Below are 16,712 nucleotides of genomic sequence, written 5' to 3'. Positions count from 1 at the left end.
AGTCAAAATTGTAGATGGAAATATCAAGGATAGTGGTCGTGAGAAGTGAAGTTGTTATGACAATAATTAAGTCAAAATTGTAGATGGAAATATCACGTAAAGTGAGAAGAAGAGTTTTCATAACAATAATAAAGTTGAAATATATAGGTGGAAATGATAAGTATAGTAGCTATGAAAAAAACATTCATCCTAACAATAATTCAGATGAAATTATAGAAGGGAATGATAAATAAAGCAGTCATAAGAATATTGTGTAAAGTAACCATGGGAAGGACAATAAGTAAATTGAAAGTAAGCAAGTAATAGAAATACTTCCTGCTAGTAGTTTCATATAGAAGGCTAGAACTTTTTACAATATGTTTGCATAACCACTTATAATAGAAAATGGTATTGTTAAATGCTATGTTATTTGTGGGCCATTATTGTAACAAAACACAGGCCATCTGATGTAGAAGTTAATATTTCATTGACTGATGTACTGTTAAATGTAACGTTACATACATAATAGCTGTTACTTTTGTGACTTCTCTGTTGTTTAAAGGTATCTTGTATTTCATCATCCAGTGTCTAAAACACAAAGCTATACAAAAACTTTCACCCATTAACTCAGGTCACAATAACCCTGTCTGTCAAAGTCAGTTATTTTCTTCTGTTTGGTGACGCATAAAAAACAAGGAATTTTTATATATGTTTTGAACATTTTATGTGTTACCAGTTTATCTTTTTGAGCACTAGTTTGTGAAATTCTTATTTTAATTCAAAGTTTTTCAATTATCAAATAAAGAATCTAGTCTACCACAGACTTTTTCTTTTCCAATTTATCACTTTTAAAAAATGTGTACATAAATGTATAAATATGGGAAACATGTGAATTATTGTTAACTTGTGTCCAGCTAGAGAATGATTTATGAAGATAAACTTAAAAAACAAGTTACTTTTAAGTTAGTTGAACAAAAAGAAGAAAAGGTTTTTATTCATTATGTAAGAAGTCATACATATTTTATAGCAGATATCTTGTTCCACAGTTTTTATAGTAATTTTATGATACATATGTACATTAAAAAAAATATCAACTAAACCCTTTTTTAACCATGAAAATAATCAACATTTAATATATTACATGATTTTTAATAGCAAGCTGTTTAAAATAATTTTTGTTCTTGCTGTATGCTTGTTTATCCTAAAATAGGATATTTCTCTCTTCTCTTTTGATCAATAGAAACAGGCTGTTCTAGTGAATAAAAAAAATAACTGTTAAAGGTTGCAGAGACATAATGTTAACCTTTAGTATGACATTTAGACCTGTTGGTCGTTTCTTTAGTGTGATGTTTTATTTTCATGATTACCTTCCTAATTGGCTTGATGTCTTGAATGGGGACGTAAGTAATTTCTCTATACATGTACTCGTAGTCTGCATGAGACTGTAGTGTGAGCAGAACATTTGTAGTGTATTAGTATCGTTATGAGTTTTGTAAACTGTGTGTGAAGGAACATTATTTGATTTTCAAGTCACTTGTCTGAAGGTAGATCTTTAATGAATATATTATTATAATTTTATTCAACACATATGTGCATACCTTAACTAAATGGTCTAACTTTTATGTGTGCTTGCACAGTGAAAAGTGAAAATTATATTACTGTAATATTAAAGTACCTAAAATATTTATATTTCATCTTTCTCAAGAAAAATTAGTGGAATTAGGCTGAAATTAAAAAAAGAAGCTTAAAATTCTTGCATATTTATAAACAAGTGGACAGAATGTGTTTTTGTTTTTTCTGAATAAAAATCAGTTAGCATTAATTATTTTTGTCAAGTAAGTTTGTCGTTACTAAACTTGTCCAATGACAGAAGAATCTGAAGCAAGTCTGGAAAATGTCACTGAGATCACATCATTTTTTTTATATCCTTATCATGCATCGAAAAACTTATCGAAGCACCCGTTATGGAATTTATTAATTTTACTAGTGTTAAACCTGGAATGGATTGCATCTGCCTGAAATTTTGTCAAAGAAAACATTCCAGCCTTTGCCAAAATCATCCTTAAAACAATTACTTTTATCAGGTGCTTGTGTGACTTGCTTTAGATTTTTAATATGTATAATATACATCATGGGTATGTTAATACAGCTTGATCACAATCATTTTTAACTAAAACCTTAACAGAAGTAAAGGTCATTATCTTTCTGTGTTTTAAAATACATTAATTTAGTAGGTTACATTTATTGATATTTGTTTCTTTTGCATTGTATTTGAATTTGTAAATCTTCAGTCCCTAAAATTAGAGTGTAATTATGAACTTAAAATAACATCCTGCTGAAATTGAATGTTATTTTTGTGAGTTTAAATCAAACAATTGCCCTTTTTGTATCTATAAAGTTAAAAAATTGTTTGGTCCTCTTTCTTCAACATGTATATTAAACATGGCTGGTAGTATTAATTTTTGGTCTAGTTACACAATAATTAGTGAAAGTAAAGATAAATAATTTTGCTAATTTCTTTGACAACTGATAGATAAAAAAAGAATAAAGTTTCATCTGCATCAAATGCTGAAATTAGGCTAAGCTTATGTAACATTACAGGCAAGGACTATAAAAAACAGGCTTAACAATTACAGTTCTGAAGCATGTTTAATTTATATGTGTGTATGTATATCTATCTCTCTCTCTCTATATATATATATATTTCTAGTAATTGCTCATTAAACCCAGTTTCTGTTTAATAATAATTAACCTACCCAGTTACTGGTTAGTAATAATTTACCCTCTGTATTTATTAACATTTATTTAAGTTCATTAAGCTCTTTGCATTGTATGGTTGATATATTCTACTTAATAATTAGTCACAGTTTCTAGCCTACTAATAAGATACTGTGTTTCAGAGACATTTTTGTGAGGGTTTAATATAATTTCCTACTCTAAAAATACTTACTTTAAATTTCATCTGAAATATGCATTTTATTTATTTCCAAAGGTTAAGACTTTTTTTTTTTTTTGCTAAAATTATAATAAATAATTAATTGAAAACAACGTTTTATATTTACACAATAAAAACTTTATTGAAGCCGTATGGCTTCCATTTTAAAATATCTCTTACAAGTACATGTTTCAACGTCATCTACGTCATCCTCAGTAGTAACTTACAAGACTATTTTATACTTTCCCCCTTGTCGCATTACTTCATTGTTATTTACATATTTCCCTTAATAATAATAAAAAATAATAATAATTATAATATATCTCACCATATATCAACATATTGAATTGCTGGTCCTTCTTCTCTATTTAATACTTGGTATTGTTTTTTATATTTCATTATTTCTAATGTTTCTCTAATATTTAATGATTTAAAACTTCGAGGCTGAGCTAAAACTAAAGTTTTTTCCCATAATATTGTATGTTGGGTAGTTTTTACATCTTAACTTTCCTTAATTGCTATTAAGCATTTAGTTTAAATGTAAGATTTTAATGCACTATGACTGATACCAAGTAATCTTTCCAATATCGAACATAATCTGTTTTCAAAAGATGATGTAACTTATGTGTAGACAGCTATAAATCAATGTACTAGTCCTAGGAGTGTATTAGTTCATGTAGGATCATGACTGTTATACAATTTGACAGAAATTATCCTTCAAGAATTTTTGAGAAAACCTTAAAATAGCATAATGTTGAGTACCCCAGTGGGTCAGTGATGAGTTTATGGACTTAAAACGCTAAAATTCGAGGTTTGTTTTCTCCTGGTGGAGAAAGTATATTTAATCTATTGTGCAGCTTTGTGTTAAAATAAAAGAATAACAAAAGCGTAATGATGAATTTCAGAAATCAACCATGGTAACATAAACTGTGTTAAAATATGTAACTCATGCAATAACAAACAGAATCATTTAAAAATGTCAACAAATGCATTCTTTAAATACCAGTTTCACATTTTAGAATTTTCTAATATTAAAACCAAAGCCAATGATTGACATTAGATTATAAAACTTTAAAATTAGGTTCATCATTTTCAGTTGCAGTGCTGCCATATTTAACCAGTGTGAAATACAAAGCAAAACCTAAATATTTAATCATATAATTTATATTCAATTAGACAATGCTAGAAAAGAGCAGTTTTAATAATGATGGCAGGTCAGAAATTATAGTAAAACGTATATGGGTTAGTCTTACATTTTATATATCTAAAAGCCTAATCTTTTCAATTACAACATTTTTAAAGTAATTATTTTGTGAATTATTATTATGCTCTTGCAGAAGTAACTGTATTATTATCCTTCTAATGAAGTTTTTTCTTCTAAGGTGGTGCAGCGGGAGCTAGAAAAGAAGTTATCCGAAACAAGATTAGAGCTATAGGAAAAATGGCCAGGGTGTTCTCTGTGCTTCGGTATGTGTCATCATGTTAACCAGTTAATGTCAGTAAAAATTACCTTTGGCTAATCAGAGAGTATGTCTATATCAACATCACCTGTATTGTTGGTGTTTTTAGTGATTAAACACTACTATATTCTTTAAAAAGAAGAAATTCAACTCAGCTGTTAAGGAGTAAAACTATTCAATGTTTTAAAGCACTGCTATCTCGATTTATTTTTTTTATTAACTATATATTATCAGTTGTTGTCACAATCTGTTAACCCTTTCTCTGCAGCTGGGATGTATATTTCCCAGTGCTCCCACCCCTCTCACACTTAGACTGGGACAAGTGTTTCCCATTGTCATTCAAAATTGCTGTATGTGACGCATGGGAGTAAAATTAGTTGGAAAGTATTTACTAGTACCCCACCTAATGTTGATATGTGGTTTCCCTCAATGTTTTCCATTCGGCCTTTCAGTAACCAACAAGATGCCTAAGTGGAATGTACGACAACTGTGTGCTGATCATACCTGCATTGCTAGAGCAGCAAGTAGTAACCCTAATTACTATGTAAATATTCTTGATTTGCTTGACTCAGATAACTTAGAAGATAGTGAAAGTGAGTCAAATGATGTTCAAATGTTTGATGATGAAGAGACAAATAAGACAAGAGGATGCTAGCTCTCATGTAATGATGATAGTCAATATGGTGAACCTGGACCCAGCAGAAGAAGGCAAAAACAGTGTCGACAATGGGAAACATTTGTCCCAGTTGCAGTGTGAGGGGGTGGGAATGCTAGGAAATATACTTCCCAGCCACATTGAATGGATTATTCTGCAACGTAGAAAAATTATTTGTAATAAGTATATACTATCTTGAAGGTATTTTTTTCAGTGATGCAGCTTTTTGTGTTGTATTACATTCAAAATATCTTGATTAATTTACATTTATTTCTGGAAATATTAAAGGACCAATTGTGATACATTGGTTAATCTTTCAGCTAAGAAATTGCATCATGATATTTTTGATGTTACTACTAACACAACACATCTGTGGTTTATTAATTCTTTCTGTGAATGTGTGCTGAAATAACTAGTTAAATGTACAGATATGCTGGTTGCTTTGCAGATTAACTGTTATTTAAACTTTCCATACATTTCAAACATTTATACTGCAAAATTGCCATTTATTTCAATAACAGATATATTCAATGAAATAATTCACTTGTTGAATATTGCAGTAGTCTCTTTTGCATTCTGTGTAAAATTAACACACAAATTTCATATTGATATCTGTAAATGTTCTTCATCTGAAATTTATAAATTTGTGAAAATTTTCCAACATAGAGAGGAAAGTGAGAGTGTTCTTCAACTGAAAGGCTTGACCCCAACTGGAACTTTACCATTAGGAGCTCTGTCTGGTGGCAGAACATCACTGAAAAATGGTAAGCTGCATTTCTACTTAGTGATGTTGTTTTAATCTGAAATGGGAAAGTTATACAGTTACGTTTTGATGTAGTAATAGAAAAGATAACTAGTGATGTTTTAAAGTAGTATTAAAAAAGATAACTTGTGATGTTTTAAAGTAGTATTAAAAAAGATAACTTGTGATGTTTTAAAGTAGTATTAAAAAAGATAACTTGTGATGTTTGATCCAGTATTCAAAAAGATAACTAGTGATGTTTTGTTGTAGTACTAGAAAAGATATCTAGCAATGTTTTGATATAGTAATAGAAAAGATAACTAGTGATGTTTTGGTGTAGTAATAGAAAAGATAACTAGTGATGTTTTGATATAGTATTAAAAAGATATCTAGTGATGTTTTGATATAGTATTAAAAAGATAACTAGTGATGTTTTGATGAAATATTAAAAAGATAACTAGTGATGTTTTGATGAAATATTAAAAAGATAACTAGTGATGTTTTGATGTAGTATTAGAAAAGATGACTAGTGATGTTTTGGTGTAGTAATAGAAAAGATAACTAGTAATGTTTTGATGTAGTAATAGAAAAAGTAGCTAGTTGTATTTTGATGTAGTAATAGAATAGATAACTAGTGATATTTTGATGTAGTATTAAAAAAGGTAACTAATATTGTTTTGACTGGAAACAGGAGAGAATTGTACTGAGGTTTCTGTCTTGTTTTTAGAAAGTTTAGGAAGTTATAGTATAAACATGCTGAACAATTAACAAAAAAAATTTACTTCTGTATGACAAAATGGGTGTTTTACTTGATTGGATCTGATGAAAGTTATTTTTCTAGTTAAACATTACGAAAACGTTCTTAATTGTAAATTTTTTAAAAAAATTCCTGTTTTTAAATGTGGTAATGGTACCTTAAGTTACACTGTATAGTCTCTTCATGGACTGGCATTAAGCTATAGAGATTAGCTCCATAAGGCTAGTTTGGAAGTAAATGTATTAATTCATATGTTACTAAGTTTTCGTTCATTTTTATGCATTGGGCTAAGAATGACAGGCATGAATTTTTTTTTATGTGATCTCTTAATTAAAAAGAACTTATTTCAAAGCTTAAATAAAACTTGACTAATCTGGAAATGTATTAGTGCTATAGATAGTGATGAATAAATTTAGTTTCACATTCTGATGTGTTTGCTACATCTGTGAATTTTCCAGTACTTGCTTCTTCTGCAGAACTGGCAGGGTTCTCACCACATCACAGAATTACTAGCTTTGAAGAGGCCAAAGGTTTGGATAAGATAAATGAACGCATGCCACCCCGCAAGGATGCAGCACACACTCCATCTCCAGTGGGCCATGGATCAACAGATGACTCTACATATTCTCAATCTCAGGCATCCATGGCTCAGCATAATGCAACACGCCATAGTTCCTGAGACAATTCCCATGATATGGCCGAGCACACTGGACTTTGGAACCGGCGAGGGGCAGCCTTGAAACTTTACTTCGCCAGTTTTACATCCCAGCCTGGTACTGTTAAGGAAACGCAGCTGATTACTACATAACACCCTGCCAAGTCCTGCATTCAGTTGGGAAATGGAAGTCTGGCACAGAGTGCCATGGTCTCTGCTTTTCTTTCCAGTTCTCTTTTACTTTCTTATTGACTTGTTTTACCTAGAGCCAAGGCACCTTTCCAATCTTTGTTTCCATCAACAAACTGTCAAAGACAATCATGGGATTAAAGGAGATTTGTAAAGAAAGCAAATGGGGAGGAAATATAGTGAGCAGTAGGAAAAACAAGACTGTTTCACATTCCCAGAAAGAATGTAAAGTTGTCTTGGCTCAAGTCTTCAACTCCTGGGCTACCTGTCTCAGACTAAGCTGGAAGAGACAGATGTGCATTCTGTATCAAACCAAGTGATATTTGATATTGACTGTTCAAAATAAAAAAAATTTACTTTGTTTTCACAACTTCTGTGTAACATTAGGTAGAGATGGTCAAAATATCAGCATTGTTTATTTTTTTACACAAAACCTCTAAAAATACCAATCTATAAATATCATTTGTTGTTCATAATGAATGAAACATTTGACAGTCCCTTTATATAATTACACAAGTGATAAGGTAGAGTCAAATTTGCTTATGTTAAAATTTTGTATTTTAGTGAATTTTAAAGTATTAAGAAAAGAATGTGTTCAAATCAAAAGTTTGTTATAAATTCATTACTTTGAATATTTTTTGTGCAATATGAAACCTATTATTTTGATCTATTATTCCATTTTGGAAGTATACATATATATTTGTGTGTGTGTGTGTGTGAGTGAGTATATATATTATTCCTCCCCAATTATTGTTGTTGTTTTTTGTGCATTATAGTGGAAGACAGGTAGCCCAAAGTGTTTGATGGTGTTACAGATATGAGCTGCAATTAATCCCCTCAGCCTGCCCAAAACCCATCAAGTGCTTGGCATTTGGATTTATGATCTCTGTATTTTGTTGTATTTGGCAGCTAACACCAATTAAATGAATAACTTGCATGAGAGACACCTTTACAATAAACATATGGCACACTGTTGTGGAAAGTGAGTTTTGAATTTTATCTCAATACATTGCACATTTTCTACAAAGGGGTGCCTTTTGTTTTCTTTTTTGCTGCTGCTGTATTGCATTTTATGCTTTTTGTATCATGTTTCCAGTTATGCTCTTTTTGAATAGGAAAAAAATGAAAAAACGTTTATCCATCATTTAGAGCTGAACTCTACTTGCCATCTATTTTGCTTGACCTTCCAGCCCCTGGCGGATGTCCATAGGTATATACAAGTGATTTGATGAGCTCTTTTAAAGTCCATTCAAGCATAGTTGGGCATGTTTTGTTAATATTTTCATGGATTGTTAGTTCTGTTATAAAATAAAACATTATAAGCTTTAATCTAAGGATTCCCCTTTCTCCCATTTTTGAAAACGTTTTCAAATTTCACCTTGTATAACTATTGTATATGTGTAGTGATAAATTTCCAACTTATTATCAATACCAAGTTTTTCTCTGGAGTGGGAAGAGCCACTCCTCTCATCTCTCCTCCTACATTGTACAGTTACATGGCATGGGCCTTACAATCTCATAGACGTTTGTCATTTGATGGCTTTACAGAGCTAGGGATGCTTCTGTGGTTTGTTTAAGTATGTGGTGTACTTTGTTAAATACAAGAAAGCCTTAACATGTATGAATAAAAAAAAATGTCAAAGCAAAGACATGCTTTAATGAGGTAAAGCCAGAAATCAGGCCTTAAAAAGTTTTTCATGTATTTTTAAGAAAACTAGTGGTGTTGCTACCAGATGTGTCTTTTTTGATGTTTTCTTTTAAATTCCTTCCTTCCATATATTAGGGTCTGTATCATTACTGCTTAACTCATATTCTCGCACATTTTAGATTGCTGGAAGTTTGATGATAATTAATTTTTTGAACAAAACATCTAAAAGTGTCATTTATTTCAATGCACAATGTGTTGTTGTTTTTGACAAAAACTTTTTCAAAATATTTTGTCTAGAGTATTAAAATAATCTAATATTTAAAAATGTTACCTTATTTTTTGTTTAGTTTTAACTGATTATTTAAGAATAGTTTTCATGGTTGTTTCTTTAAAGATAGACAGATAATTGTAGTTCAGATTTTTTTATTTACAAACTGGACATTGTCCGCCTAGTCATAAATAATATTTATGTGAGAAATGGTGGTTTCATAGATTAAAATTTTGGTCAAGGTTTTGTATGCCTTTTTGTGTAATGAAACTGAAATTAGAGAAAAAGATTATGGCCTGCCAAACTTGTCTCAAGTCAAGAGTCTGTTCTTTTTTTTAATAATCCTCTGAGCTGAAATAGTGCCATTCCTGTAATGTTCTGATTGTTATGTGTTATCATTCAAACACAGTTCATGAGGCACATTTACATCTGCCCCATACTTTACCAAAATTTATATATATGCACTTCAGAGCTTCATTGTCCTTGTGATATATCCCCATCTTGAATTATGTCTGTATCTTTAACTTACTGTTTAAAACATTTATTTTTACTTTTTCCTTTATCATACAGTACCTGAATGATAGTTTCAGAAGGCTTATAGAAATGTCAAAACATTTGTCTAGGATGTTTCTAGGCTTAACAAGAGAAAAAAAAATGTATTTGATGGCTTATGCATGATTAAATTATAAAAGATTCTATCCAGTACTTGTTCCTTTCAAAATAAAATCAATATAATATGACCCTTGTTTGTTGAAACTACAATTCCACTTCCATGTCAATGTTTTTCTTCCTTGCAGTCTTGATGTAAATCTTTTATTATGATAAAATTCAGCTAACAGACATTCAAGTAACAATCTACACTATGGTAAGTTTACTGTTGCATTTCCAAGAATAATTTCTGAATAGATATTTTTTCTTCCGAGAAATATTTAGTGAGGTTATCCACTTTGTGTGAAATATATTCTTAAGTGAGTACACTAGATAAAATATGTATATATTCACAATTTTTTCCTTAGTTATTCATATGTATTTTACCCATGTAACTTGTAAGAATTAGTTCTCTGCATACAAAACTTTTTTGGTAGCATATATTGCATAGAAATTATAGTGTTATGTATAGTATCTATAATACCTTTAATTTTGTTAAAATAAAATGTGGAATATGGTTTTTCCTTTCAAAGTTTTGTTCTATAAGTAAAAGCTATTATTAACGTTTTTATTTTTTTGTTTTTTTCCATTTTCAGAGCTAATCAGTGATTGTTCTTGTATGTCTGTAAGTTTATAAAAAACAACAACTTTTTAACAGTTTTTCTCTTTCAAGAATTTTAATGCCAATAAAATTTCAGGCCTGTTTCCTGTCTACTGTGCACTTGTTGTAAATGATATCACAATGTGATGTTGTAAAGATTTTCGTGTTCAATAAAAATTTAAAAGCAAAATGGATACACAAATAAAACATGTTCTGAAGCGTATTTTATCCATTTTGAGAGTTTTCAACAGATATGTTTAGCTGCAGTATTCCTTCATTGGTTGTACCGTGAATACCACATTTCTGCCATCATTATGTTGTGGCATCTGAAAACCTGGGTATAAATATATCCAACATGCATTATTAAAATGGGCAATTAGTCTACTGGATTGTCACTGAGATTATTTTAAATAAAGTTTGTATCACTTTTAAGTTAGATAAAATTTAACTGCAGTATAAAAGACATTTTGGTTGTTCTTTTGGTGAGTTGTTTCAATCTGTTTAACATTTTGTAATTTTAGATAAGAACCAGAAACACTTGGTTCTATGAACTATACAGAGAGCATTCTGTTCAAACTTACACTTATAAAGCTATTCATAGAACATCCAAATAAACCTAATGTTATAAAATTTAGGGAGTTTTAAGTACAGCCTAAATGTATAATCTGTCTTAGATGTATTCCCTGCAGTTTTCAGTTTTTATTTACCCACAAATATTATCTGAAACTAAAAAATTATCTAGGAAACGTTCTAATAAAATAAAAAGTATAAAACCTATGCAGGGAATATAGTAATAAAAGCTATCCAAAAAAACATAATAGTAAAATCTGAACATAAACAATTATCGAAAGAGCATTCTAAGAAAATTTAAATAAACATAAAGCTATTAATTTAATATTCTAATATAATTTGAACGTGTTAAGCTTTCCAATAATTTACATAAAATATAAAAACAAACAAACTATCCACAAAGCATTTTAATAAAACTAATATACTATATGGCCAATCGGGTAACATTGTAATTAAAAGTGAACACACAAAATTGTTTATGGCACATTTTAATATTGTTTGACTTGTAAACTATCTAAAAAAAAAGAGCACTATAATATACATCTCAGAAGTATTGTATTACAGATATGTATGCTTATGATTCCACGCACAAAAAATATCTGATCAAAGAAATGATAATTTCACTTCTCATGGTAAAAAAACAGAAAATGAAACAATTCAGAGTTGCCATGCTTATATTTTGTTGTTTCCAATTTTCATTTCGGTACCGAGGATTTCTCCAACAAAAATTGCATCTTTGGCATGACCAATCTGAAAGTGGTGGCTTAAAAGTAGTACAACTTCACATATAAAACTGAAGCTTTCCTTTGCACTGGGAAATAAAATTTAAAGACTTAAAAACTCTCTTTCTTTTTACATATCTATAATAAAGTGCATTGTATCTGTGTGTGATCACCATAGCTCCCAGAGGAAAGTACTTAATAAACGTTTAATGCATGTTTAATTTTGCACCCATACTAAGTAGACCATGAGGGTGTGCACCTGGGTATTATTACTTATCCACGTTCAAGAACATCTTTTTGTGTGGCAAGCTAGCAAAAAAGCCACATAGGAAAGAATATGTGAACGCCATAGCACCAAGAGTAAAGAACCTAGAAACCTGAAACTTTGAACCCATACTAAGTGGACCCTAAGGGTGTGCACCTGGGTATTATTACTTATCTACGTGTGTGTGTGCACATATGCATCTTTTTATGAGACAAGCTAGCAAAAAACCACATAGAAAAGAAGTGGTCTCTTATGATACAAATAGAAATCACAGATAGACATGCATGTGTGTGACCACCATAGCTCCATGAGGAAAGTACTTAATAAACCTGAAATTTTTCACCCATACTAAGTGGACCCTGAAGGTTTGCACCCGGATATTACTTATCCACTTGTGTGCATCCATGTGCTCATCTTTTTAATGAGGCAAGCTAGCAAAAAATCACATAGAAAAAAATTTGTAACTGCCATAGCTCTATTTGTTGAAAGTATAAAATGAAATATATAAACAACAAAATTAGAACATTTGTTGATTTCTTAATTTAGAATCTCTGTTGATTAAAAAGCTTTGTTTTTTATAAAAAATGATGGTGATATAACTGAAAATACCTTAATTCGGAAATAATTTAAATTTAAAATTGGATCAATATTTTTACTTTCGTGATAAATTTTATGCACTTGCTAAAATATATCAACCTAATAACCTGTGCAAAGCTAGATACTTTCAACAGTATATATATATATTTAGAAAAGGTAGAAATTAAAGAAGAGAATACATCATAAGGAAGGATAGCACCAATCTTACATAGCATATACAAACCTCAGATGAAATACAATTAAATGTTAATTTATGAATGATAGAAAAAAAACATCCAACACCTGAGCATAAATCATAAGGTGGGTCATCATGTAATGTGCCCTGATTTTTAGAGGTACTGGTGGTAGTAAGACCCAAATCGCAGCCATAATACAAACATCCATCACCTTGGCACAAATCATAAGGTGGGTCATCATGTAATGTGCTCTGGTTTTTAGAGGTACTGGTGGAAGTAAGACCCAAATTGCATTGGGGGTATACCCAACTTTGCCAGTCTCACATGACTAAAAAAAAAAGAGCAGATGTGGGTGCTCTAGCCCACAACATCCAACATATTTATCACCTTTTGCTGTCTGCAGCCAGATGTTGGAAGGTGGTTGCTCACAAAAAAATATATATATATAAAAGCAGCAAGAAATAATAGAATACATTACATCATTGGGGAAGACAGTAAAACTGTCCTTGAAGTTAGCATTCCAGCCCCCAATATGATATTTGGACATAAATACGAAGATTTTAAGGTACACTATAGTAAGCCTAACCACTATTATAAGTATAGCTTCCATCCTCCACCCTTCCATGCTGCTATCTGGGTCTCCAATGGTTCTAAAGAGATCCACACAGTAGTGGCTCTTATATAAGGAAAGTGATATAACTACCACTACATTAATCTACCTATACAAGATGTGAACTCTCAAGGACAGTTTTGCTGTCTCCCCATTGATGTAATGTATTCTATTATTTCTTGCTGCTACTTTATTTATATATGTTTTTAATCATGTGAGGCCAGGGAAGTTGAGGTTAAACTTGATAGATGGTGTACTCCCAATGCAATTTGGGTCTTACTTCTGCTAGTTTCTCTAAAAACCAGGGCACATTACATTTGTTGATTTGTGCCCAGGTGTTGGATGTTTGTATTATGGCTACAATTTTTTTTCTCTCTCTCTCTCATTAATTTACATTTAATTATATATATATAAAATTAGATTTCATTTTGTATGAAATTAAAAGAAAAAATGAATAAGTAAATAGATAAAACAAAAATATACTTGAAAAAATAAAACACAGCCACAAAACCAATATCCAACCCCAGGGCACAAATCATATGGTTGGTCATTGTGCTCTGGTTTGTTTATGAAGTACTGGCAGAAGTAAGACCCAAGTTGCATTGGAAGTACACTATCTATTCAGTTTAACTATACTTTCCTGGATATTTGTTTTATGGCTGCATTTGTATCTTGTCAAGTATATTTTTTTCATTTATTTATTTCATTATTTTTTTCTTCTCTACAAAATTCAATTAATTATATTTCATCTAAGGTTTGGATATGCTGTGTAAATTTCACACTATCCTTACTTTCGATGTAATCTGTTTAAATTTTTTTTTAATTTACTTAAATAATTATATGTAGATATATATATATATACTTACGAAATTTTTCTTGCCAATGCACATCACACTAGTGTAAATCTTGTTAGTGCTAAGTTTGTGATTTGTTCAAAATTTCTTCTCTGTACAAAACAGTTTTATCTTTAGTAACTGTTATTGAGCATAAATATATACCTGTTTCATTGCATATTGGAGCCTCCTTACAATGATAAGCATACATATTTAAACGTGAATATTTGGTCTTGTAAAAGTCAATATATAGAATTAACATAAACGTTTTAATTTCCCATGTTTACATAAGTATTTTGTTTGACATAAAATCTTAGTCCTTTATTTTTTATATCCAAACAGTATATCTAAAAATTAAAATAATTAGCACCAATCTCATATTTTGTGTTTATTTCCAGATTTTTATTCCATTTTCCTACAGAATTCTACACAGTAACAGCCAACATAATTTTTATATTACATTGTCTCTAAAACCAGAAACATGAAATATAGAATTCTACATAGAATTTAGAAGAAAACATTCCTCAAGTTCAATAAACATATATACAGCATTTGGCTCATTTCTATCCAAAATATATCATGTTTTTATATTAATAATTTTCATTTTTGACACAGAAGGAAGTTTTGTTTCCATTTAGTGGACCTTTAACAAATTTTATTTGTTGATTGTATATTATTGCAATAATAGTGACTAGCTTGAAGCACAAATAACATTACAAAATTATTAGCTAATTTTCTCTGTGTATAACTAGAATCTTCTGACTTTTTTCTTAAGTAATGACTGTCATTATAAATTTATATTTTGTGTAATTCTATGAAACGGAAACCTAGTAAGGCATAAAATTTGCAATTGTGTAAAGTAGACTAGTTTAAAATATATATAATAATTTGTTCTCACCATCATAGTAATTTTTTTGTAGTCTTTTTCTTTACCTTTTTAAATAATATTGAATTAAGCAACAAATATTTTAACAGGTATGGTGTATAAAAGGTATCTTTACATTAATATAACTGCAAATGATTTATCTTTGGCTTTTTAAATAACTTTTTAAATTTACATGCTCTTTTTCATAACCTATACCAAAAGGCACCTTTTGTAGGCTTGTTTTTTAATGAAATTATATATTTTCTTATTATTGAAAAATACAATTAACAACGTTCTCAGAAGATTACTTACAATACAGATCTTAGTACAACAGTCAGACAAATAAAACGTTCTTCTCATTTAAGCTCAGATTTTAGTACCCTCTTTGTCTAACACACAAACAAACAAATTCTAGTTTAAATTTCTAACATATTTATGGTAATATACAGAAGCTTATATTTACCTAGGTTTTTAAGTTCTCTGATGCAAGAGTTAAAAAAAAACACAAGGTAATAGAAGACAAATTATTAACACAGTTGATTGTTCTTCTGGAAGCAATCATGCAAGCTTTATACATACTGAGTTTGTGAAGCCCACCTGGAAACATAAAAAGCATTGTTAACACAATTCAACATCTGATGCTCTTTCTTTAAAAAAAATCTATTAAAAATGGTAATTTGACTAAAAACAAGGTATTAACACTGGTGATTGTATTTCTGGAAGTAATCATGAAAGTTTTATATATAGAATTATGAAGCCCACCTAGAAACATTAAAAACTGTTAAAATACTTCAACATTTGATGCTCTTTGTTTAAAAAATTAAGGATAAATTACTGGGCTTTTTCTTATTCAGTTTATTAAAACAATTACTAATATTTCTTAGGACCAGTCCATCAATTTGAATTTCAAAGGCAGAAATCTTATTTGCTTACTGAGCTTCCCACAATCAACAAGGTCCCTAGTATGTTTTACTTCTTGTTCTTAAACATCTTAACATACAATAAGGACTTTCAGAGGAATAAATACCCATATGTTTACTGATTAGTTCTGTACTATATCAGTCACTGAAACATTTTTAATAATGTACCGTGTAAAATCTTAAATTGGTACATGGTTTTATACTTTTAAGCTGCAATAAATATATTTTTAACTTTGGCTAGTAATTTTCCTTTTGTTTGTTTTGTTTTAAGCACAAAGCTACAATGGACTATCTGTGTTGTGACCATCATGGGTTTAAAACCCAAAGTTTTAGCATTATAAACTGCAAGATTACTGCTGGTCCACCAGGGGAGGCTGTAATTTTTTGATAAAAGAAAGCACAAGATTAACTGAAATTTATTTGTTTTTTAATATCACAGAAAAAAAAAAAGAGTTGAAATTATGCTGTTTAGGAATAAAATTCTTACTTTTATTAAATGTTTTTCCAACTTGTTCAAGACAGTTACCTTGAATTTCTGGTGTTTATACCAAAAAAAAAAAAGAGTAAATTTAGTAAGGAGTGTGACATATTACATGAATTGTAAAACTTAAATTTAT

General features: G+C 29.9%; 2 protein-coding genes across 15 annotated transcripts in view; one reads left to right on the top strand and one right to left on the bottom strand.

Annotated features, from left to right (window-relative positions):
• The window catches only part of LOC106465252 (serine/threonine-protein phosphatase 2B catalytic subunit 2-like), a 150,990-nt gene extending 140,201 nt beyond the window's left edge, over nt 1-10,789 (top strand). Inside the window, exons 11-13 of one of the 4 annotated variants that reach the window (XM_022389686.1) lie at nt 4,306-4,381; nt 5,696-5,793; nt 7,005-10,789. In XM_022389686.1, coding sequence (XP_022245394.1) covers nt 4,306-4,381; nt 5,696-5,793; nt 7,005-7,207 — 377 coding nt within the window. In that variant the 3' untranslated portion in view covers nt 7,208-10,789. Of the gene's footprint in view, nt 1-4,296; nt 4,382-5,695; nt 5,794-6,986 lie in introns of all 4 variants that reach the window. The other 3 variants (XM_013925567.2, XM_022389583.1, XM_013925492.2) reach the window with 3 other exon arrangements.
• Nucleotides 10,790-14,690: 3,901 nt separating this feature from the next.
• LOC106464952 (vinexin-like) overlaps nt 14,691-16,712 on the bottom strand; it is a 214,069-nt gene continuing 212,047 nt past the window's right edge. For 10 of the 11 annotated variants that reach the window (XM_022389279.1, XM_022388835.1, XM_022388918.1 and 7 more), the window contains one exon: nt 14,691-15,772. The gene's annotated coding sequence lies outside the window, so the exon portion shown is untranslated. Of the gene's footprint in view, nt 15,773-16,582; nt 16,631-16,712 lie in introns of all 11 variants that reach the window. The other variant, XR_002611087.1, reaches the window with a different exon arrangement.

This window comes from Limulus polyphemus, unplaced genomic scaffold, assembly GCF_000517525.1.
Source record: "Limulus polyphemus unplaced genomic scaffold, Limulus_polyphemus-2.1.2 Scaffold1, whole genome shotgun sequence".
In the NCBI taxonomy this organism is placed as follows: Eukaryota; Metazoa; Arthropoda; class Merostomata; order Xiphosura; family Limulidae; genus Limulus; species Limulus polyphemus.
Note: the sequence above shows the minus strand (reverse complement) of the source record. Positions and strands in the feature narration are given on the sequence as shown.